Source organism: Pteropus vampyrus, unplaced genomic scaffold, assembly GCF_000151845.1.
Source record: "Pteropus vampyrus isolate Shadow unplaced genomic scaffold, Pvam_2.0 Scaffold115, whole genome shotgun sequence".
NCBI classification, from domain to species: Eukaryota; Metazoa; Chordata; class Mammalia; order Chiroptera; family Pteropodidae; genus Pteropus; species Pteropus vampyrus.
In genome coordinates this window covers 454,214-479,961 of record NW_011888896.1, presented here as the reverse complement: position 1 = coordinate 479,961, position 25,748 = coordinate 454,214, and the positions used below count along the sequence as shown (strand labels likewise).

Here is a 25,748-nt window from a genome sequence, read left to right as displayed (position 1 = left end):
ACCGCTGAGCTTACCACCAGGGAAAGTACTCACACTCCCCACCAGAGACTAACAGAACCTGAAGAAGTTTTCATCAGGGTCTAGAGATAATTCATGACCTGGAACAGGGGCCTGGCACTTATCAGTCTCCACTCTCTTCCTCCTCTAGAAATATACATGTCCCCCTCTCTCCAGGTTACACAACTATTGGGGAACTGAATCAATTACGATGGGTAGGTGAAAAGAGATCAGAATTCAGTCAAGACTTGTTGGTCTAGGAATAATAGAAATAATATGTAGAATTTGAAAATTGCCTCAATGTGAATCAAATTCAATGGCACTTTTTTTTAATTAAAGATTTTACTGAATTTCAATCATCTCTAGTCTAGAAATAGGAATTAATTCTTCCCACAAGCAAATACGAGAACTTAGTTACATCACTTTTCAATATCTCCTCATAAAATAAAGCTAAAAGGATCTGTACTCAAAGTAGCTATTGGGCTGTAAAAAATGAGATAATAAGAATACACTTACCTCACCTATATTAAGTATGATAAATACTTCCCAACTGTAATGATGACATACTTAGGAAAGTATGCTTTCCTTGGAATAAAAGGGAAATGAATCTTCACAGAATATGATTACCTACACTGCCTTCTGTTCAAGCTGTTCTTCCCTTATCAATGGCAATACCAAATCCATTGATTTGGAGCCTCTGCTATGCTGTTACTTCAAGTTTATGTTGTGACTGTGTAGATATTTTGATGCCTCCCTACTGCATGCACAGACTTTTTATTGCCCATCTGCTTAAGGGAATTGGACAAACAAAGTGGGTAACATCTGTGCTCTCCTCATCACTGACTACCTAGTTGGCTTCAGAGTATAATTTGAGGTGTTGATTCTGATTACTGAAGCTTTCTGTATTCTATTTGGTTAGGCAATTCTTCTTCCTGTGTTTCACTCTAGTAACTGAGAGTAACTACCATGTCTCGTCAAATAGTTTCCATAAGTGAGGTATCAGATCAGTTTTGGAACTTCTGCACTTTGGAAGTGACCACTGCCAAAGTTTTCTTGTTTTTTTGTGGACCTTAAGCACATAATTCCTAATTATTTTTAGAACTATAATTCCCTACTGTTTTATTTTATCGCAATAAAAGTTCTAGGAATCACTATTTTTAAATGAATTAAAATAAATTTCATTTTTAAAGAACTGGAGGAATTAATGTACAGCCTTTTAAAATAACATAAGTATTATTATGGATGTGACCCCCCAAAAAGTTATACAATATGATAAGTGATCAGTCTCCTTAGGGGCAGGTCTCAATTTTCACTGGAGTTCTGTAGTATGGGTACTTCTAGAATAATCAGAGTAGTGTCAAGTGGGACAGGGACAAATAGGCAAGGCTCCAGCACTCACCTACCCATCCTTGCCCCTATTTAAACCATTCTGCCTCGACGTTTACCTGGTCTGCAGCAAGGAGAATTCAAGTGACACCACACTGTTCTACTTTGGACATTCACAGATTTCATTTGAAGAAATGATTATGAAGCCAACAAAATATTGTAAATAGGTGAAGGGACTCAAAAGATTAAAAAAAAATTAAATTTTTAAAAATAAAATTAAAGATAAAGAAAACTAATGTTTTATGAGAACTGAGCCTTTTAGTTGAGGATAATAGATCTTACTCTAATGCTACAACTATTTTTGTTGTTGTTATTTGAAAAGTTCAAAGAAAGAAGCTAGAAGGGACCAAGTGAAATTGTATAAAGAATTGGACAGAGGCTAGTAAGTATCGAATAGGAGAGAACTTGTCATGAATCAGATTTTGGTAACGATTATTGAATCTCCATAGGGAATATTTAGGATCAAATATTTATAGCTTGGATTTGTACAGAAACTCCCAAAGAATGCGATGTGTTTGCACAAGGATGATGGTATATAATTTTTTGAGAGTTAAACAGATATGTGTTAAATGACTTGCTCACAAATATGGAGGAAGCATATTTGAGATGGAACAAGAAAGCAACTTCAGGTGCGTCCAAAGTACTCCTGGGCACCCCTATTGTATCATCTGAGACCATGTGCTCTCCCATTTGCTGGATGACTCATATCTCATCTCTCTCCAAAACCTTCCAAATCCCTCCTTCCTCAATCTTGACCTCACTGATAAATTCTTGTTTGACTGAAAAAAAAAAAAAAATAGAAATAATCCACAGAGAACTATCTGTTGGCCCAAACACATCCACCAATTTACCTCTTTCTATCTTATATGCCATCTCTCCACCTGTTACTATAATGTTTCTTCTCCTTTAAGGCTAATGCCCCCACGTGAGCCCTGGATCCCATCTCTTCTAGTCTACTTAAGCACTTTGCTCTAGCCATTTCTCCCTCTATGTTATGCTTAATTAATTTTTTTTTCTTCTCTGGAGTATCAATCCTATCTATCAGCATATAACCTTATTGTAATAGCTCCCATCTTGAGAAATAAAAAGGCTCCTTTGACTCCTACATCCTCCCCCCTGGCTGTCACCCAATTTCCATCCTTTATAGCTGAAATCTTTTAAAAGAATGATCTATATTATCTGGCCTTACTCTTTTCCGATTATGTCTTAAACCCACTTCAATTAGGCTTACATTCCTACTACTCTACTATTATTTGTGCCAAGATCACCAATAACCAACACATTACCAAATCATGCTTGATCCTCATTCTTCACTTACTTTACCTATGCACACATTCAACCCTATTGATCAAGCTCTTCAAACATTTTGTTCATTTCCAAGACACCACTCTCTCGAAGTTCTCTTTCTAATCACCGCCTGTCCTTCTTAGGCCTTTTGCTGGTTCCTCTTTATCTCCCTCATTTTTTAACTGAAGTAACCTGGAGTTCATTACTCAAGCATCTTCTCTATCTGCATTCAATTCGTAAGCAATCTCATCCCATCTTAAGACTTTAAATGCCATCTATAAGCAAATAATTCTCAAATTTATATTCCCAATTTGGACCTCTTACCAGAACCTATAGATGTCTCAAACTTAGTATGTCTAAACCCAAAATCTCTTTGTTTCACCCTGTTTTTTCTCCCACAGTCTTCTCCATCTTAGTACACGTTAACTAGATATCTTTCCAGTTGTTCAGACCAAAAACTTTTTAATCATCTTTGGCTCTGTTCTTTATCACATGTCCAGCATTCAATCCATCAATAAATCCTATAAACTCTACTCTCAAAATACATCTAGAACCCAGTCATTTCTCTTTTTACCATTCTCTCATTTCTGAAATAAAGTAGTTTCCACCCTTTCCCTCACCTGCCTAGTTTATTTTTTCCCATAGGAGCTACTGTCAAATCATGACAGGTCATTGCCCCAAATCTAACTTAGAGGCTTTGCATCCCTCCCAGAATAAAAGTCAAAGTCCCTGCAATGACCTTAGGGGTCTACGTAACTTGGCCTCACGGTCTCTCTGACCTCATCTTCTATTGTTCTATTCCTTACTTTTGCTCTGGCCACCAAGCATATTCCTGCCTCTTACCCTCCATATACACTTTTCTTCTACCTGAAAAACTATCTAGAGGAAAGAATGTTTTTCTGTTTTCTGCTCAAAAGACATCTTATCAGAAAAGGCTTTCTTGACCGTCTTATATAAAATAATTCCACCCTCTGACCCTTCTCCCCGCCTCACTACTTATATCTCCCTTAACTTGTTCTGTGTTTATCATGCTTATTATAGTCCGATATATATTAATGGGTTTATTGGGATGTTAGCCCTTTCCCCATTAGAATCGGCTTCATGGAGGCAGATACTTTGGTCAGTTCATTCCCGTGTTCTAGTTTAGCATATAGTCAATCTCCATGAGTACTTTCAGAAAAAAATTTAAAAAAGCATGCAAGCGAGTCTCCTGACTTCAGAAAGAAAGTCCAGTATGAAAGCTAATAAACAACTTACCTCTGATCGTGCATTTTCTTATGCCCGAGATTGAAACTAGGAGCATGAGAATGATATTTGGGCCACACCATAATGCAAGCACACCTATAAAATGCACAACCTATAATGTCCAACCGTACAAGCCAGATGCTTGCACATGTTTTGGGGCTCAGCCCAAAACCAGATACTAAGAGGAATGAGAAAAAAGAAAAAAAGAAAGAAAAAAAAAAACCCCTCTCCTTCACTTCAGAAACAGAACTTAAAAGCATACTGAGGAAAGGAAGATTCAGAGAGAAACAGAATTTGAAACAGCACTAGCTTTTATTCCCATTATGAAACGCATGTGAGCATCTAATTTATCTTATTTCAAATACTAAACAAGGGGTTTTAATAAACAACCTTTAACTTAGATATTTTAGGCTCATCTACACTGACATCTTTCTTAACAAATTGTGCATCAGTCAAAGCATGATGAAAAAGGTAGCAAAACTTGCCCTCTACCAAAGGGCATTTGTTTCCATACTTGTAGCAAGGAGATGATCTCTCCACAGACACAAACCCAAAGTAGCCTCGTTTGCCTCCAAGTCTGGAACTTTTTCGATGCTTATATTCACAGCAGGAGCTTAACCTGTTCACCTGGATCCCATTCAAGAAAAAGGTGAGACTGAAGGGGAAACCATGGTGCCTTTTGGAAATAAACTGAAAGGTCTCTGGAATTAAAAAGGAGATACATTAGTGAAAGCAACTGACTTTGGACTAACATGTGCTAAATCAAACTTTTCTATTACAGAACTATAACATTATGGTCTAGAATTCGGTGGTCCCAAACTTTTTGGCATCAGGGACCGGTGCTCCTATAGGAACCTAATGCCTGATGATGTGAGGTGGAGGTGAGAGGTGATGCTAGTGCTGGGGAGTGGCTGCAAATACAGATGAAGCTTTGTGCTCACCTCCTGCTGTGCGGCGCCGGTCCTCACAGGCCACAAACCAGTACTGGTATGTGGCCCAGGGGTCGGGGACCCCTGGTTTGGATCGCTTTCTTAACATAATGACAGATTTTAATTCATAAAAACACATTCTATTACTTTTATGTATAAAAAATACTCCAAGGCTTTATAAAGCTCTTTGATATGCAACATCATGACACTTAACATTATATGAGCACTTCCTATGGCCAGGTATTATGCCTGATTATCTCAGGTGTGTTATTTCTCAATAACCACATGAAGTGGAAATATTATTATCACTAGTCTAGATGCAGAAATTAAGGCTTAGAGAAATTCAATAAGTTACCCACAATCATACAGTAAGTGAGAGAGTTAATATTTGAATCCAAACATCTCTCTAGATTCCATGCCTCTATCCTGCTATGTTGTCTATTGAAAAAGTACATGACAAAGGCTACTGTGAGCCCAGTAATGCTTTTAAATAAATGTATATTTTTAGTCGTAACTTGAAACATCCTATTACATATATACATGGGGCAGACTTATTGCATCTCCAATCCATTTTCAATTCTATCTGAATTCAAGGCTATTTCTTGCTCCCCCGTTTATCCAAATGTCCCACCAATAAATTAAGAACCATTGCTTATAATTAATAGGTTTTAATCATTCCAAGTCTTTACAAGGCTCACTGAAAACATCTCACCCTAGAGGTCCCCAAACCTAAGCCTGAGAAACCATATTTTACAGAGTGACCCAGAAACCTGCTTCTCTTGACACTTCTAATGTCACTTCCTACAAAAGAAGCCTCCCTGGACCCTTCTACTTCTACTGATAATAGAGTTAATTATTTTTGCCTCTGCTATGTACATATTTCTTATGGTTGCACTTATTACAATATATTAAAATGTGCCTACACCAGCGGTTCTCAAACTTTAGTGTGCATCAGAATCACATGGAGAGCTTATTAAAACACAGATTGCTGGGCCTCACCCCAGAGTTTCTGATTCAGTAGGGCCCAAGAATTTGTATTTCTACCAAGTTGCCACATTCTGCTTATGCTGTTGGTCCAGGGACCACACATTGAGAACCCTGATGTTTGCTGTCCTGCATGTTTGTGAAATCTGTGAGATGTGAAACTGGCCTTACTGATCTTCTTTTCCCCAGATCCCAGAACCAAGGGCATAGGAGGGCCCCAATAAATAATTGGTGAATTATTATTTTAACCTATTTCTTTTGGAATCATCTAGAAATACTGTGTTTATACTATATTGTGCCTCTAAAAAGAAATCTAAATCAGATGCAACGTGTACTAATGAACAGACTTATCAAAAAGATAATTTTCATCATTTATGCCTTAGTTTTTATGATGTAAATTAAACTAGGAAAGAGAAAATTGAAAAGATAGTGTCTGGGGGAACTAAAATGCATTGGATTTTAAAATAGACTTGTCTTTATGATATTTGGACTCCTTAAGTGATGACTAGAAAGCTAGTTAGACAGCTTTCATTACAGAAACCTGAATGGAACATTCGTGTGATATGATCCATTCTGCTTCAGTGTCACAACCCATGATTCTTGAAGTACCCAGCCCAGGAAGAGTGTACAACCAAGGAAATGCTGAGAATAGGCATAGGACATCAGCTTCTAGATGTGATTGTCCTTCCCTTAGGTACTCACGTGACTGAAGAGCTCATCCATCTATTATTATTCCATTTCTTCCATTTTTTTCAAACTTATTAAATAAGAATTGACACACTTGATCTTTATTCCCTTGTTAATTCTTTTGTAATTTTATCTTTTAAATTTTAATGACACTTCCCAACCTTGACTTAATGATTCCTACATAGAGTAGTGGAAAAAAACAGACCAGAAATTTACATTTCAGAATTCCCATCTATGAAATAGAGATGGCAGGAGGAGTGAATGAAGAAGCGAGGTGGAGGGGGTGACCCAATCTGCCCATTTCACAGAGCAGTCTTAAAGATTATATAATATACAATATTAAAAGGCATTCCATAATATTTATAAAATAGTTATTCATTATTGACAGACAATGAAAAACACTATTTTAAGGCACTAAAGAGAACTAAAAATACTAGAAAGATATCAAATGTGGTTTCCTCCTTCAAGAAGTAGTAATTAACAGGAGAGACAAAATTAATATACCAAACTTTTGGAGTGAGGTCACCAAATTCTATTCCCTTAAAATATTACCTCTTAAAATGGACCATTGGTGTAAAATAAATGGAGCAGCCGTTATTCATAAAAAAAAAAAATTACTAAACTTTTAGTAAGAACAGTGGAAATCTGAGGCATTCTTGCTTGGGTACGCTTCCATCCTTCTCACCTGCCATGACTTTGTCACTGTAGTTCTAATAAGGGAGAGCAAGCCATAAATAACAAGCAGCTTCACTGTCAGTGGGGGCTGGCTTCATTTGAAACAGAAGAAAAAAAACCTGGCCAGTGGCATCACCACTAATAAGTAGCAATTTCAGAGGCAAGCTAACATGAAAGGCCAGAGGTTCTGCTAAACCAAAACTAGTTTGAATTAGGGCAAGCAACAGACCAGTGTACTAGCCAGAAATGTTACAGTGAGATACAGGCAATAAAACAATCATAGATGCATTTGGAGGACAGCAAAATTTGCCACTCCAAGATGTGTCTCTTTGGCATAAATATTATTTTAGGCTGATTATTTTCAGGAAACAAAAGACTCAGGAAGAACCTTTTACCTTCCCCTTAACTGCCTAAAAGAATTTTGAGGACCTACTGAATAAAGGGAGCTATCATTATATATAACTACAGTTTAATATGAACTAGGTGTGATAGGGAGAAGCAAGCAAGTCCCATCTGATCAAAGTTTTCTCTGTCCCATTGTTTCTGCATGGCCCAGAAAACATTTATTTACCAAACATTAGTTCCTTTCATCTAGCTGTGAATTGCCTTACTTTCCTCTGAAATTCTAGACCTCTATCCTCCTTATCCTTGGTCCAGAATGATATATATACTTCGTCCTGGCTAATTGTCTTTGGAATCTCGTATGTTTGTGCAGATTCTTCATATGTACCTATTCAATTTGATTTTCCCTTGTTAATCCACTGTGTGTCATTTTAATTATTCAACTAGCTCAAAGAAACAAAGGAGGGAAAAGGGAAATTTCCCCTCTCCAACACATTCAGTTAGCTCTCAATATATCCTCGGTTAACTGGAAGTGGCACGGATTGGAGAAGGCCCAACCTATTCATACATCCCTGGCCAACTGGAAGTTTGCACCCATGAACAAAAGAAATATAAGAAAGCCTGGCAGAAAAATCAGAGTTGGTACAGACTTGAAAAATGCCCAAACTTTGAAGGTACTCCTGAACCCACTGTAGTGGGTTGAATGTTGCCCTCTAAAAACTCATGACCATCCAGAACCTCAGGACTCAGTCTAATTTGGAAAGAGCGTCCTTGCAGATATAATAGAGAGGCATCAAGATCAGATCATCCTAGATTTGTTTTGTCTTAAATCCAATGACTGATTTCCTTATAAGAAAAGGAGAAGACACACACAGAGACATACAGAGAAAATGACATGTAAAGATAGAAGCAGAGATTGGAATATTGGAGCTACAAGCCAAGGAATGCCAAGGACTGCTGGGAGTCACTAAAAGTTGGAAGAGGCAAGGAAAGATACTTCCTAAGGGCTTTTAAAGAGAGCATAAACCTGCTAACACCTTTATTTAACACTTATGGCCTCCAGAATTGTGAGAGAATAAATTTCCATTGTTTTAAGCCACCAGTTTTAGGGACATTTTTAATGTCAGGCCCCAAGAAACTAACACACCCACAAACAGATCCACTGGCAGAAGGTGGAGGCTTTACTGGCTCAACGTTTTTGAAAACAACCTCTGACAAATCTGGATGATTACTAAACTATAAAATACAAAGACAACCAACCCTAAGAGACTAGCCTAAAAAATAAAAATAGAATTTAAAAGAATCTGAGCAGAGACATCACTGGCTGTATACCAAAGGAGAGAGAGGATAATTTCACAGACTTGTTCCAAAAAAGTTACTAAACAAACAACAACAAAAACAGGAGAGAAAAGTCAGAATCTAGAATCCATAGTTGCTCTAATACATGATCTAGAATGTTCAATTTTCAACAAAAAGTTAAAAGACATGTAAGGAAACTGGAAAGTGTGACCCATACTCAGGGGAAAAAAGCCATCTCCTAGGAACCTACTTAAGAGAAATGAAAACAGATGCCTACACAAGAACTTTTATTTGTATATTCATAACAGTGTGATTTATAATAGCTCTAAAAGTGGAAAGAGTACAAATGTCCATCAACTGGAGATGGATAAATAAAACATGGTACATTCATATAATGAAAAATATATATTCATTGATATAAGGAAACAAGTATTGACAGATGCTATAAGTGTATGACTCTCAAAAACATTATGCTAAGTGAAAGAAGCAAGACAGAAAATACTGTCTACTATATAATTTCATTTATATAAAATGTCCAGAAAAGGCAAATCTTTAGAGACCGAAAACAGGTCAGTGGTTGCCTGGGGCCAGCTGTGAGAGTGAAGAGTAACAACCAAAAGTTACAAGGGAAATTTTAGAAGTGGTGGAGATGTTCTAAAACTGATTTATGATAATGCCTGCACAACTTTATAAAATTTCTAAAAATCAATGAATTGTACATTTACAATGGATAAATTTTATAAAATGTAAGTTATACCTCAGTAAAGATATTTTTAAAAACTAAAAAAAATCAATATATGATAAGTGAAAAGAAGTAAAAACTAGTTATTATAAGTCGCAGTACAATGAAATGCTTTGGTTTTAAGTGAATAACATTCGTAGCCATCAAGAGAGAAGGATAACCCAGAATAGAAATCAGCTGAGAAAGCTTCACAGCCTTAATGTGAATCTTGTAAGATGGGTAAGATTTGAATTTAAAATCCTATTTGAATTACAAAGGAAATAGCACACAAAAAGACAAGATAACAGCATTGAGGGTTTGGATGAGGGAGCAATGCGGAATGCACAAATAGGTACAACAGGATCAGATGATAGAAATACAAGAAAAGGAGGCAGAAAAGAAAAGGATTATAAGAGGGTCAGAAAAAAGTTATTTGGTTCTTTGTATCCACATGAACCTAGGAAGCCAAGGTTTGCCTCATTTGAAATGATGAACATGGTAAATCAAGATGCCTATGAAGAACTGTATTCTTTGCAAGTAGCAGAAATATTCAGTAACTTCATAGGTGTACATAATAAACAATCAACAAATGGCTTGATGTCTAACATCAAACCACAAGACATCATGAATTACTATGGAAATAAAAGATGCACTTGCCACATTACTAAATAATTAATTTTATTGTTATTTCTCATCTGAAAGCAAGACAAGTTAATGAATGCCACATTTTTAATGAGTTTACTGCTCCAAGCATAACGTTAAACACTCCTTTTTTAAACAAGTCTTCTAAAAAAACTATTCACATTTCACTGAATCTTGCACAGTTTTGATTTGTAAAAAGGGCAGATTCTTTTTAGTTCCGCTAAATTGCTAAAATTACTGAACCACAAGTCAACTCTGAGTCACCGAACTTTTCAATTTTGAATAATTACTTTCCTGGCAATCAAGAACAAGCTGAGACAAAATTATTGTGTGGACAGGATTCAATTATTTAAGTCCCTATCCCATCCTATTATTCTAGACTGTCCAATGACATTACAAAAAGCCAGTCCCAAGATCAATATGTATGCAAATAACACTTAACCAAATAACACTCTCGCATAACCTTTGGTTTCACGCTCTTATCACAGAGTGTATATTGTCTCCCAGAAAATCATTTAGCTAAGTCTTGTTCTTTTTTCATTTGTATGTATCATGGTTTCCAGCAGTCGAATAGACATTATACATGCATTTTGTTGAATAAAGCATGATCTGAGACCCAGGAAGAGTTTCATTATATTAATTTCAATTTTAGACTATAGCTAATTTCAGCAATTCTTCTAAATTAGTAGTTGAAAGTTATACTTAACAAAGATAAGTGCATGTATCTATGTCACTATCATTAGCAGTTTCATACCCTTTATACTATGAAAATGTAGGAAACTCTTTGCAACTGAGAATAGCTAACTGGGGCTGGATAGTACTGAGCAGAGGTCCTGCACCTAGTTGAGGGGCCAAGATCTATTCTTGACCCTTTCCAGAGCTGTACGTGTGACCTTGGAAAGCCTGGACCTCTGGCCTCCTCTCATTTTCCTCCCCTACAAAACAGAAGGAATGAATTCTCAAATGCTATGATAAAATAAGTCAAAATAAATTACATTTCAGTCAAATATATAAAATGGGGGAAATAGTTTCTAGCATTATTGAGCATTATTTTTTATAAATTTTATATATTTCATAAAGTAAAATATTAAAATTAACATTTAAGTGTTTACCCTTTCTTATGTTGGAAAGTTTTAATATTTAATTCTTAAATATGCATAGTTTCTTTTTAAGTACTTGAGTTTTTAAAATTAATATCACTGATTTTGCTTGATGAGGGAGAATGAGAAAGCCAAAAGTAACTCTGTGTTTCCCCACAACTCCTTCCTTGGCCCCCAAGTCTAGATCAAGATGACCCAAATAAAAATGTCTTTTCATTAGTAAAAACATGATTACTTTTTAAACAGTTTCTCAAACTAGGAAATAACAAATATAATCCTATAATAACTGTTACTTTTAATTGCTATTCCACAGAACTAAATACTGACAAAAACCATTGCATATGTGAAACCCTGTGTGGCAGAGGTCCCCAGTCCCCAGGCGCAGACCAGTACTGGTCCATGACCTGTTAGGAACTGGGCTGCACAGCCAGAGGTGAGTGGCGGGCCAGCAAGGCAAGTTTCATCTGTATTTGCAGCCGCTCCCCAGCGCTAGCATCACCACTTTATCTCCACCTCAGATCATCAGGCATTAGATTCTCATAGGAGCACTGATCTGTGGTCCCAAAAAGGTTGGGGACTGCTGCTATATGGAATATAAAATTTATTTTATGCTAATGAAGGGGAGAGAGTTTGCCACTCCAAAACATGTCTCTTTGGGGTATTAATTATTTTAAGCTGGTTATTTTTAAGAAACAAAGGACTCAGGAAAAATCTTTGACTTTCCCCTCTGCTGCCTAAAAGAATTTAGATAGAGGGCCTGTTCTAGGAAGGGAGCTATCACCACAGATCACTATACTATAATATGAACTAGGAGAGACTCATCAGGGCCTAAAGATCTAAGTTCATTCTGCGTCCCATTGTCTCTGCATGGCCTAGCAAACATTTGTTTACTAAACATTTGCTTTCCATCTCCCTGTGAACTGCCTTCCTACTCTTTGAAGTCTCAGTTTCCTACCCCTTCTCCTTATTTCAAAATGGTATGTAAGACTCAACTACCCAGTTTGTCTCTAGGGCCCATATTCTTATGGAACCCCTGTAGATATATACATAATTAAATTTGGTTATTTTCTCCTATTATTCTATCTCATGTCAATTCGATTTTTAGACCAGATAGAACTTAGAAGTGTAGAGGAAAATTTCTTCCTCTGCAACACTAACAAACATGGATTTATGATCAAATGAAAATGGAAATGTACTAAATTCATTTAGCCAAATTCTGTACCATGTTATTTTGGTGTGATTCACCGTGAATTTATTGGATTTGTGACTTTATCTCAACATGCTTCAAAAAAACAAATTGCCAACCTGGTATTTTTCTCTTAGAATAATGTATAATATAATCGACTATGGCAAGCCAAATAATTAACTTGTAATTTGGGGGACAGTTTATTCGTGCAACATTTTAATGATCATATATCTCTATCCCAAAATTAATCTGTTACTGGTTAAATCACTACAGATTCTTTCTTCCACAATCTGCAAGAGTAATTGCTGCTTCAGTTTCAATCATGCAGTAGTAAATCTAGATTTACTTCAAGGCAGCTGGGTTATAAGTCCCTAGATATGCATAATTTCATAGAGTGATTGAACTCATTTTGATATAATATCAACAATAGCTTATCTATAACATCAACTTCGAGCAATTGAAAAGAATTCACATTTTATGTGTACCTTTTTCAAGTAGTCTGCCTTTGTAGACACAAAGGTTTTCCCCACCACAGTGCTGTTGATAAACTTTTATTTCATCCCGGAAGTCTGGGTGATCATAAGATAGGTGCAGATTTTTCCCCAAATAGATCATCGTAATAACTGCATTACTATGCAGTGGTGTTTTATGAATCCTTCTTGAATCCTAAAATCAACAACAACAACAAAAAAGGGAGAGATTATTAACTAATTATCTTCTAATGACATTGCAATATGAAGAATAGAAAAAACTATTTTTACGTACCTAGCGACAAAAACTTTATAAAACGTCGGTCTACACAGTGCACAAAAAGTAAAGCCTATTACAAAATAAATCCTTCTAATAATTATAACATATATATTTTAGCTTTGTGTTTTTAAGGTAAATGCTGGGGATTTGTACACGATTTGTCACTTCTTATTTAATGTATGTGCGTGCATGCACACATGTGTTTGTTTTACATACAACCAAAATATCAAGAATCCTAAAAGGAAACTGTTCTTGGCTCTTTTAGCTGGTTCTCAAATAAAAATTTAAATCACATTTATTAAATAAATATTGGTGACATAATTTTGTCCTAATTTGAATTGACATTAATTTTGATTTAGCTATTATTTTTGTAATTGAGTTGTTTGTCTTTGCACTTGAGCACTGAGCTTATTCTATTAAAAGGAAGATACATACATTTATACATTTGATCCCTTCTATGGTCACTCTGAAGATTAGGCACATGTATTGTTACATGCCTAGGATTATCCAGTTTCAAGGAAGCATTCAATTTAATGAAAAACCAACTATTAACATGATTTTAAATATCAAACTATATATCTGACAACAACAAAAAAACTACCTCATAAACCTATCCGATTTCTATGTCATTGACCAATTTAAATTATTCATAAAATAAACAATGAACTTAAACGCCAGAGATTAAAAGAAATGTCCTGTGCCTTACCTCCTAGTTTATATTCTAAAGTATTTTCACAGTTGTGAATGAGCACAGTGTTTGCCTAACCTTTAAGAGGAAGACAAGGAAAGACAAGCAGAAAAAAGGAAGAGAAGGAGGCAGAGAAATAGGAATAGCTAGTTGAGACTTTAAAAGGGCTTATTAAGAACTCTGCCAGTTTCTAGAATTATATAGAAGCCAAGAATTACCTTTAATCTACTTCTCTTTTCTAAATATTAATTTTTAGCTAAATGAAAAATATGAAAAGACCAACTTTCTGTGTAATCCAAGGCAATTATTTGAGTTTTATTTCACTAAATTACAGATGCTTTGGAAGCATGTATTTTTTTTTTTAAAGAGAAACAAAGCTGCAAATAAAATTCTGAGGGGACTGCTAAAATATTTCCATCTCCAGACCTATCCCCTTCCATCACAGAGGATTTTTTTTTTCTTATTCAATTCTTTCACTGAAGCAAAATCCAGAGGAAGTAAATATGATAAATTCTGCAAATGACAGTCTAAAAAGTGTAAATAGACAACATTTGAGATTTAAAATCTCAAATAGAACATTCGAGATTTAAAATCTAAGCAAATTGTTTTGCCTGCGGACAAAGAGAGCTTCCAAACAGAAATGTTTTGGGGACATCAGGAGCCATGAAGGTAAATCAGCAAACTAGGTAATTCTTTGCAGACTGGAAACATTTCCCTGAGTCACAGTTGAAAGCAAAGGGATGATGGCAGTCCTGGCTCCCAGCTGCAAAATCATCCCGTGTTTCCTCTTGCCTGGGCAATTGTGGAGCTGCGAAGTGCATGTGTGCAGCCCAATGCAAAATCACCAGCCTAAGACAAATCCAGCTCCAAGCTCCCACTAGAATATTTAATGATATGACGGATGAAATCAGAGCATCCCCCTTTTGTTAAGCAGTACTTTCTAAAGTGTCATGGATTCAGAGGCAGCCCTGTGAGCTTCTGGTAGATAACTACTATAAATACATGGTAATAGTGGGATTAGAGTGAAGAAAAGGCCTGCCTCATACCTACAAGATGAGAAACTGGAAAGAGGAACATTTAAACATAAAATAAAGGAAGTGACAGCTCTTCATGCTTTTCGTTTACTCTTATTCATATTCTTTTTTCTGCTAAAGGGTATTCCTGATAGCAACATCTCTTTTCTCCTGGGTCTGGTTGCTCTATCCCTTTTTAAAATATTCCCCAATTATTGCCACCAAATAACCTTTTCTGGGTTCTAACAAGAGGCCCAAGTGACAGCTCATGATTAAATATGTGCACTAGGAAACGAACAATTGTTTCTTTCAGTTGACTAAATTGCCTCTGTACTTACCATCTTCCAAGGTTATAATGACCCCAGACTGATGAAACTTTAACGAGCTTCCACAGCCCTTTCTGCTATCCTTGAGCAAGAGTTTAAACCTTCCAAGAAAATTCAGCTCCATTTCAAGAACAGGAGCAAGGACTCATGCCCCTGAACAACCAAGGGTTATCTTTCTGACTTCCTTCCCCACTTCCTTTCTTCCTTGCTTATGATTTTACATTCTCATTTCTTTTTGTCTTTCTCAGATGAGTACAATCTGATCTGACAAATGGCAAGCTCATTGAGTGGTTAACTGTTAGTCATTATATATTTGTAATATTTAGCATTCAAATGATACATTACATTTTCACTGGGACCTCTTTTTTCCCTGCCACATCTGTGCGAGGGGTGGATTTAAGAGATTTGTAGAGGCGTCCAAGTGCTTGTTCTTGTTAGCCAAGACCTGATGAACTCTGCACATCATAAAACCTTACCTAGACCCCTGCAATAAACTTCCAGTTAGTAGGGTGACCATAGAATTTATCATCCAAACTGGGACACATAGTGAAAGATCTGTTACTAATAATTATGCTAGGAAAAAAAAAAAAAGAGTATAAATTAGACCTTTTCCAGGAAAGCTGAGATGTATGGTTACCCTACTAAGTGGTTTTCTAGCCTGATGTCTCTCAAAATCTCCCTCCTCCTGCATATCAGAGTGATCTACTGTCACTAGATAGATCACGTGACTATCCTGCTTAAATTCCTCCAATATTTCCCAATACCCATGGGATTTGGTCCAACATTCCTCAAATAACGTAAAATGTTTTACATTCTCTAACTCCTACTGTCTCTCAACTATTACAGTTTCTTGTGTTACATTTGAAGGTCCAGCAACTGAACTAATTGTAGTGGCACAAACACTACCGACCTGTTTTAAATCTTCAGACCTATATAACTCTATGAGTCACATGGCATTGAAACTATTTCCTTGTATTCTTCTCTTTTAGTAGATAAGGATAGTGTCTTACTGACCTTTATGCCCCCAATGTCTTGCCAGTGCTGACACCTATAGAGGGCCTAATAAACTTTGATTTGATTGGACACAGACATGGAACAATTAAAGATTCCATATTCTGTCCTTTGCTGAAACAAAAGCTATGGTAGATTGACCCCATTCTAAATCAGAAGCTTTCTATATTTATAGAAACTCTATTGGAACCAGAACATGAAAATTGACTCACAGTGTCCTATTAATTTAAACACCACTTTTGGTAATTAAGCCTTGATAAAGATTAATAAAAAGCCTGACCATAAAGAGTGGCAGGTGGTCCCCACGTTGACTCTGATAGCCTTAGGAAGAAAAAATTCTGACAGGAGCCAGAGAAAGGGTGTTCCAGCGTTTATAACCTAAAGGTTCAGGAAGCAACTGATTATAATAGAAAGCTATAGCATCCTCACTACACTCATTTTGTTTTTCTCTTTCTCTTCTTTCTCATTGATTTTTCCTTGTTCTCTCCTCTTCCTTCCTTTGCTTTTATTAAGCTTCCTCTTCTCACTTTGTTCTTGCTCATTTTTCTTACTACCGTGTAACCCATATTGCATCCTTATTCCTGCCATGCCTCCAAACACCTCAATCTTTCCGAAGGTATCAGAGCTCCAGAATTTGAGGATACTGAGTTAACACGTGAGTCTTCCCTTCCTCATCTCCCCCAACAGAATGAATTCAGTAACTCTGTTAAGAGCTAGAACTTATCCAGCTGAAATTTGCTTCTGGTTAGATGGCCCCCAAATCTGACCCTCTTAGTAGGGAGGTTTGCCTTTTAGCTCCAACTCCTGCAGACACCCAGAAGCATCTTTGACTCTTCCGTTCTCTCAGGGTTTTGTTCCACAATGCCATCTGCTAAGATATTTTGACTGTTGAATTGTATTTTTAAACTGTTTTAAAGTCTTTTTTAGTTATGTAGTCACCAAATTGCAGCACTAATTTTAAGCAAAAAACATTGTTAAAAGAAAATGTTTGTCTGAAATAAATCAAGCCTACTATGAGATACGTTGAATTACCATACATTAAAATTATGCTGATGTTTTCCTTTTCATTCTCAAATCTGAGTCCACTGGTGAGAAAAATCTAGTCTAAAAAATACCAAGAATGGAAATTGAAAAAAAAAATATTTAAAAAATTAAGTCAAACAGAGGAAATGCACAACTTCTCTAGCAAAGCTAATATTTGTTAGACTTTATTTGTTGCCAGAGAAAAGAGATCTATATCAGAAAGGCATAATTGATTTCCATGATACTTACCTCAGCTAAAAAGTATAATTGTGTTTAATTTGTTGCACAGATAATAAAGAAATACCTGTTTATGAACACAGGACTAATAAACACTGAATTAAATGTAAGTAAAACCAAATGCCTATCCTCAACAAGCTTCATAATCTAGGAGTAGAAATAAAGCATAATGAATGTATACATGAATATTTATACTAAGCAGAATATAGTAATATAGTACAAGAAATAAGAAAAGTAACAAAGTCCTTTTGAAGAAAGGAAGAAATGGAATCCTATCACGAGGTATAGAAATACAATGTAGAGCAAATAGCCTTTGAGGGGGGCTGGGAAGGGTGAATATGATGACATACCCTTCTTATCTCTCAGGCCCTCATAAAAAAAGAACATTTGCCTTCCTAACAGAAATATCAGTTAGAGGTCTAACTGATGTCTGTGTTAAAGAAACATCTGAGTAATTACAATTAATGTCATCAAAGATTTGAGAGAAAAAGGCTTATAAATAGATTCCATATAATTTGGATTTGAGGATTACAAATGCAGGCTTTAAGTGTCAGACTGCTGGGTGTGTATACTGAATATGCCACTAACTAGTTTTGTGACCTTGGACAGATTAATTAACCTTTCCTGCCTCACTTTCTTTATTTTTAATATAATGAAATAATTTTCTCTTTTCGGGGGTTTATTGTGTGTTTTAAATGAGAAATTGTATGTAAAATGCTGAGCAAAACTCCCAGCAAACAGTAAGTCTACTAAATAAATAGCATAATCATTGTGTCATCATTCAATATAAACTTCTATATTTTATTAAAAGTTAACAAAAGGCAAAAACATGATAGCACATAATAATGAGAAAAAAAGAATATAGATGATTTGAAAGTGGGTGGAGTTCCAGCAGAAATAAAAAAGAGCACAGATCAGAGGTAGGTAAATGGTGGAGCCAAGATCTCAGGTTGTAGGGAGTAGTTCAGTTTGGCTTGGATAGGAACAGAGAGAAAGCTGGAAAGCGGTCAAAATATGAAGGCCCTTGAATGCCAGTATACTAAGCATGTCTTTTTTATTCTATAATTTGACATCTGTAGCTAACTGACCCTGGGGAGACTACCTCTTCCAAGACTAACCAATTCCTAGATATAGTAAATGAATTGCCTGGGAGAGCACTTTTCACATGAAAACCAGACCAGGGAACCCACATCCGCCCTCGCCCTCAGCTATCTGGCTCCTGAGCTCTAGGCCATTATTTCCCTGCTCTAATTACCCTGGATCAGGTACCAGACAATTCAGGATAGTCCTTACACCCCAGAGCCTGCCAAAATTATTTATACTATCCAGTCTTAAACCTGCTGCCTACCCTACCCGTCTTGATCCTTTTCTCAGAAACCGTAACAAAGGTCCTTGCCTGTGTTTTCATCTCACTCCCTCAGCTTTCTGACCTATCCTGGTGCTTCCCTGTATTGCCCTATGTGGCATGGTGTGAGAATTAATTTTGTTCATCAACTTAGCTGGGCCACGGTGCCCAAATGTGTGGTCAAACGTTCTGGATGGAACCTCAATTAACATATGTGGCATATGTAACATATATGTAAATGACAAACCACCTCTTCAATGGTCACCATCTCCTGAACTATGGGTCTCAATGCCCCTAAATAACAATAAACCCTACATTTTAAAACAGCCAGGCAGAAGAATATACCTACTTTCATTAGGAAAGAGAAATTAGTGGAGGTTTTAAGCAAGAGAGGAGCATGTTGGAAACTATTTTACAAAGTTTAAATTAACATCATTATGTAGAATCTACTAAAAATGAAATGGACTTTGCTTACTCTTTTTTCCCCTTCCTGCCTTTTACCTTCTGCTTCCTGATTCTTTCTGCTAACTTCCTTCTCATCTTTCAAAGCAAATTCCAAATGCTACCTTCTTCCTGAAGCACTCTCTATTTGCTTCATTCAGAATTGATATTCCCTTCCTCTGTGCTCCCATTGTGCTATATTTATACCACCATGATAACACTCATCACAATGTATCATGGTTAATTGTAGATATTTCTGTCTCTCTTGCTACAAAACTGCAATCTTTCCGAGAACAAGGATTTAGTCTTAATTATCTTGGTAGCCCGCAGCACCTAGCATAGCATTTGTCATTATCAATAAAAGCGAACTCGAGCTATTTGACTATTTAGAGGCAAGACATAAGTATATAGATGATTGCAATAGCCTGGTTAAGAGTTAGGTAGCAAGTCTTTGAACTGAAGATGTAGCAGTGAGAATGGAAAAGGATCATCAGGTCCATGAGCCGCCGTTAAGGCACTAGAGCTGAGCTGTCTAAGGCAGTAACCACTTGCCACATTTGGCTGTTGGGCACATGAAAGGTGGCTCATTCAAATGAGAAGTGCTGTAAGTATAAAATATTTAATGAACTTAAAGACATAGTATAAAAAATGTATAATACCTCATTAAAATTTTTTAGATTAATTATGTGTTGAAATGATAATATTTTGGATATATTTGATTAAATAAAATATATTAATAGAATGAATTTGACTTATTTCTTTCTTACCTTTTTTAATGTATTTATTGGAAAATTAAAATTGTGTATGTGGCTTACATTATATTTCTATTGGACGTCTCTGATCTGGAGGACTTAGCAATTAACTTGAGGTGTAATGAAGAGGGAAGAAGGAATCCTCGATTTTGAGCCTAAATTACTGGAGAAAAAGTCATGCTTTATGAGAAATAAAGTAACTGAATGGAGAAATTGGCTTAAATTGTAACCAGGTCAAATTTGAGGGGCAGTAAGACCTACTAATCAGTCATCTGTAATTACACAGGGTTCATTTGAGATCCAGGAGATGGATAAGTGGCCTCAACCAGATATGGAGAGAGCCCCAGATTAGTGCATGCCTAGAGAAGTTATTTGCCCTCTCTTTCACAAGTCATATAAAAAATTAAAACAAACCTGTCGTGTTTTTTTTTAATTGAGAAACATAAATGTTAAGTAGATTCTTATTCGAAAATCTGCATTTTCACATTTATAAACACTATTTATGGGACCATCCACATTTTCAGCATGCTGCTGTGTAGAGTAGGTGACCAGCAATGCCGAGTGAGAACACAAAACTCTGTAGATGGGTAAAGTAAACCTCGGAGCAAAATCTAACTAGTCTCATAGATTCTATAAAAGCAGTATAAAGCTCTGCAGGTCTTAGAACAAAATGAAACAAAGCAACAGAGCAGAGAAGCAATGTGCTGGGCTATGAGATCTACCATGCCTCGTCATTTGGCTCCATGAATCATCCCCTAGAGACACAGATCACAGAAGCCAGGGCCCATGTTTTACACATTCATAGAGGAACAGGTGGTGGGCCACCAGCAAGCCATATTTATTTGTCTTTTCCTCCTTTCTTTCCTTTAAGAACATTTAAAGGATGCTTTGGGGGTGGTACGCATATAATAAAAGAGTAAATTTAATGTGTGAATTAGTCATGAGAACCACCTCTCCTTAAGTGAATCGTTTCAAGATCAAAATAAAATAAATCCAAGTACTAAAAGTAAAAGTGCCTGACTCACACCACTGCGCCAATGTTATTCTATACTCTGGAGCCCAGGAGATGATGACAAATCTAAGGGACACCTAGAAGCTACTGAAGCCATGTGAGAAGATGACTACATCTAGAATTAAAAAAAAAGTGTCAGGGTCTAAGCCTATGGTGATGGTTACATTTAGAGGTGAAAATGAAGAAGAGAAACAAACAAACAAAAAAGACAAGAGGTAAAAGGAGATGGCAAAGAAGCATGAAAATAGAGTGATATAGAAGGCAAGAGAGGGAACTAAAATGCTATCAAAGAACTGGTAAGTAGAAAATACAAACTAAAATGATAGAATTAAGTCTAAAAATACTATTAAATAAAATAAATGTAATTGGACTAGACTCGCTTATTAAAGGAACAAAGATTCTCAGCTTGAAATAAACAGAGAGCATCCATATGCAGCATAAATACATTTAAAGCCTAAATCTTAAATGTAAAGACATGAAAAGCTGAATGTAAAAGGAATATATATTAAATACTAATCTAAAAAAAATAAGAAATTGAACACTTATTTAAAGAAAATAAGAAAAAGAACTGTTAGTCAAAATAGATTTTTAAAGCTAAAAGAAATAAGTAATAAAGATGATCTTTTTTTTAATGATAATCACTTCCCCAGTAAAACAGAAAAATCCTAAATCTGACAGCATATATCAAGGTATTCTCAACATTTACGAAACAGAACATGACATTTACAAAACAAGGAGAAATTGGCAAATCTATAATTACAGAGAATGAATTATCATTAGAACTCAGAACTGAGCAACTACCTAGATTTTAAAAATGCTAAGAACGTAAAAGTATGAATGACATAATTTACATTTCTTATCTAGTAAGCATTTATAGAATGCTGATCTTAACATTTAGAGAATCACATTCTTTACAAAAACTAAATATGTATTAGCCCACAAAGCAAGTCTCCACAAATGCCGAAGAATCAAAATCACATAAGACAAGAATAAGTTGCTTTTTAAAAGTAACATTTAGTGAACACAAAGGGAGTTCTTAGAATAAAATGAAGCAGCAGAAGAAAAAACTCAGCAGTATGTGTGGAAGATAAAATAAAATAAATCTCTCAGCAAGTAGAATAAAAAGACAAAGAAGTAGAAAATAGAAAAGCTAAGAATATTAGAGCATCAGTCTAGTAGTTACAAGAATCCCAAAATAGGGATTCCAAAAAGAACAGAAGTGTTTGTTTGTTTGTTTTTATTTTTAAGAAGACCAGGTTGGACTGAAGACTTATGACTCAGGAGACAGACATGCTAAGTTCTGTCAAAGCCAGGATGCCTGTTGACTCCATGCTGCATTTCTAACCTCACTGCAGAATGGCCCAGGAAGCTGCCTCAGATGCTTATCTATGGTTTCACTTGTCATGAACACAGAATGGAGAAATTGCTACTCTCCTCTCAGAAGTTCATTCACCTGACCATATTCTCATTGGATGTCCAGTAGCTGGCCCACACTAGGACCTCACTAGATGCTCTGACTCTAGTGAACCCTATTTTCCTAAGGACACACTCATGACCTGGCTCTCTGAATTCCTCAAAAGGAACTTCTAAAACTATCAAGAAACAAGCCCAGACTGTGACCTAAAGACTCTATTCAGCTCATCTTTTCCTGGAAATATTATCCTTTCATGACAAGACTAGGTTTGAGCTTACTTCTGAAATTTTGTGCATATTAGCAGTAGAACTCCAAAGAAAGCAGGAATTAAGTTAACCCAGATGTCAGTTTGGTGGTCGCTCTGGGGAGCAGTAGATGATGTGATGGAGGAGGAATAGAGGGCTCATAATATGACAATAGTGTTCTACTTTGTTAGAAGTAATAGTGTGAACATGGGTGTTTGGTTGATTATTATTGTTTAACTTACACATATAGATTTTATATATTCTTATGGTTTATGAGACATTTAACTTTTTTCAAAAAATTATTATCAAGTAGAGTTTATCTCACTAATATATTTTAATATCAGAAAATCAAATGCTGCCACCAAATGAGAATGATAAGGAAGTCACTATATTTGCTAAGTGGGGGCCATATCCTTCAAGGTCCAGCATGTTTGTTGGCCTAGTAGGGACCTAGTAGGCAAAGGGTTCAAAAGTAAGTTAGTAGATATAATTGATTCTATTATTGCTCCAGATATTCACTACCCCTTCTCTGTCAGAGGATGATACTTCCCACTTCATTGTTGTCAGGCTTGATACTGGAGTTCAAGTGCAAGTAACATGTGCCACTTCTGAGTGGAATCTTAAAAGCATTCCATGGTTCTGCTGTCCATGAGACCAATATACCCCAAACAGGAACTACTCCTCTAATGTGGATCCCAGAATTGCAGCTGGCCAACAACAGATAATAAGAACAACAAGAAATAAATCTTTGTTGTTATAACCTGAGTTGCCTGGGGTTGTTTGTTAGACTAAGCTACAGTAAACTACTCTTTAGAGAACTTCGCAGTAGGAAAGAAGAAAACAGGAGTCTAAGGCTACAGAATGTGAGGAAAGGATTTGGTTACTTTATATAGGGCATGGGTATGTTGACAGACAGAGATGAATATTGAAGATAGAATAAAAATATAAATTAGAGAGGAGAATGACAGACAATGTTAGGTGCCATAGGTGGTGAAAAAGGATAAGATCAAGGACACGGGGCGGAGGATGGGCCTCAGAGATGAGGGATACAATGATCTATCAGAGACCATAACTAAGTAAGAGAATTGGTGAAAATAGAAGTGAAAGGGGGAAATTTGAGCAAGTATGAGGAAGATAGTCCCAATTTTTTGAGAAGTTCATTGGTGAGGATAGATGCCTGCAGTGAGATGCAGACAAGGGTTAAATAAAGTACTTAGGAGTAAAGTTAGTTTTGATGGCATTATTCACAGAACTGGAACAAATAATTCCAAAATTTGTTTGGAACCACAAAACACCCCAAATAGCCAAAGCAATCTTGAAAAAAAACAAAGCTGGATATTCCATACTTCTTGGTTTCAAAGCTATAGTAATCAAACCAGTATGGTATTGGCATAAAAACAGACACAAAGGTCAGTGGAACAGAGAGTCCAGAAATAAACCTGCCCATATATGGACAATTAATTTATGATGAAGGAGATAAGAACATAAAATGGGAAAAGAACAGTCTCTTCAATAAGTGGTGCTGTAAAAACTGGACAGCCACAGGCAAAAGAATGAAACTAGACCACTATGCTATACCATACACAAAAATTAACTTGAGGGATTAAAGACTTGAATCTAAGACCTGAAACCATAAAATTCCTAGGGGAAAAAAAAGAGGTGGTAAGCTCCTTGATAAGTTCTCTGTCTTAGTGATATATATATGTATATGTATATACATATATATACATATACATATATATATATAAAATATGATATAACTTCAAAGGCAAGAGAAACAAAAGCAAAAATGAACAGAGACTACATCAAACTAAAAAGCTTCTCTACAGCAAAGGAAACCATCAACAAAACAAAAAAGCAACGTACTGAATAGGAGAAGATATTTGTAAATCATACATCTGATAAGGGATTAATATCCAAAATATATGAAGAACTCACACAACTCAGAACTATAAAAACAAAAAACCCAGTTAAAAAATGGGCAGATTATCTAAAGAGACATTTTTTCAAAGAAGACATAAAGATGGGTGACATGCATATGAATAAATGTTTAACATCACTAATTATCAGGGAAATGAAAATCAAAACCACATTGAGACATCACTTCACACCTGTTAGGATGGCTATTAACAACAACAAAAAAAAAACAAATAACAAGTGTTGGAGAGGTTGTGGAGAAAAGGGAACCCTCATATACTCTTATTGAGAATGCAAACTGGTGCAGCCTCTATGGAAAACTGCATGAAGATTCCTCAAAAAATTAGGAATATAACTACCATATGACCCAGCTATTTGACTTCTGGGTATTTATCTAAAGGATACAAAAACACTAATTCGAAATGAGATATGCACCCCTATGTTCATTGCAGCATTATTTACAATAGCCAAAATATGGTAACAACCTAAGTGCCCATCAATGGATGACTGAAGATGTAATATATATACACACAATGAAATACTACTCAGTCATAAGAAAGAAGGAAATTTGTCATTTGCAACAATATGGATGGACCTTGAGGGTATTATACAAAGGGAAATAAGTCACACAGAGAAAGACAAATACTACATGATTTTGCTTATATGTGGAATCTGAAAAACAAAACAAACAAAACAAAACACAAACAAATTCATAAGATACAGATTGGTGGTTACCAGAGGGGGTGCGAACAGGGGGAGTGTGAAGGGGATCAATTGAATGATGATGGATGATAACTAGACTTACAGTGGTGAACACTATGTAGTGTATACAAATGTCGAATTATAATGTTGTACTCCCAAAATATATATATATATATAATCTTGTGTAACAATTTCACCACAAAATTTTTTAAAAAAAGAGTGAAGGCGGTTTTGAAGAGCCAGCAAGCAGTCTATGTGCTTGTTGAAGCTTCACTCTCTGATTCTCAATCAGTGAAATGTTGCCTCGGCCATCTGCTAAGAATCACAAAAGTTACATATAATTACCATTTGTTGTATGTTTACACAATAAAAATTAAGAGATCTTTTGCCTT

The 25,748-nt window shown here is 35.9% G+C and overlaps 1 protein-coding gene across 1 annotated transcript in view; it reads right to left on the bottom strand.

Annotated features, from left to right (window-relative positions):
- ERICH3 (glutamate rich 3) overlaps positions 1-25,748 on the bottom strand; it is a 99,622-nt gene that overhangs the window by 34,053 nt on the left and 39,821 nt on the right. The window contains exons 8-9 of the mRNA XM_023533926.1: positions 12,966-13,146; positions 4,430-4,616 (exon numbers count right to left, since the gene is read on the bottom strand). Of these exons, the coding sequence (XP_023389694.1) occupies positions 4,430-4,616; positions 12,966-13,146 (368 nt within the window). The remainder of the gene's footprint in view (positions 1-4,429; positions 4,617-12,965; positions 13,147-25,748) is intronic.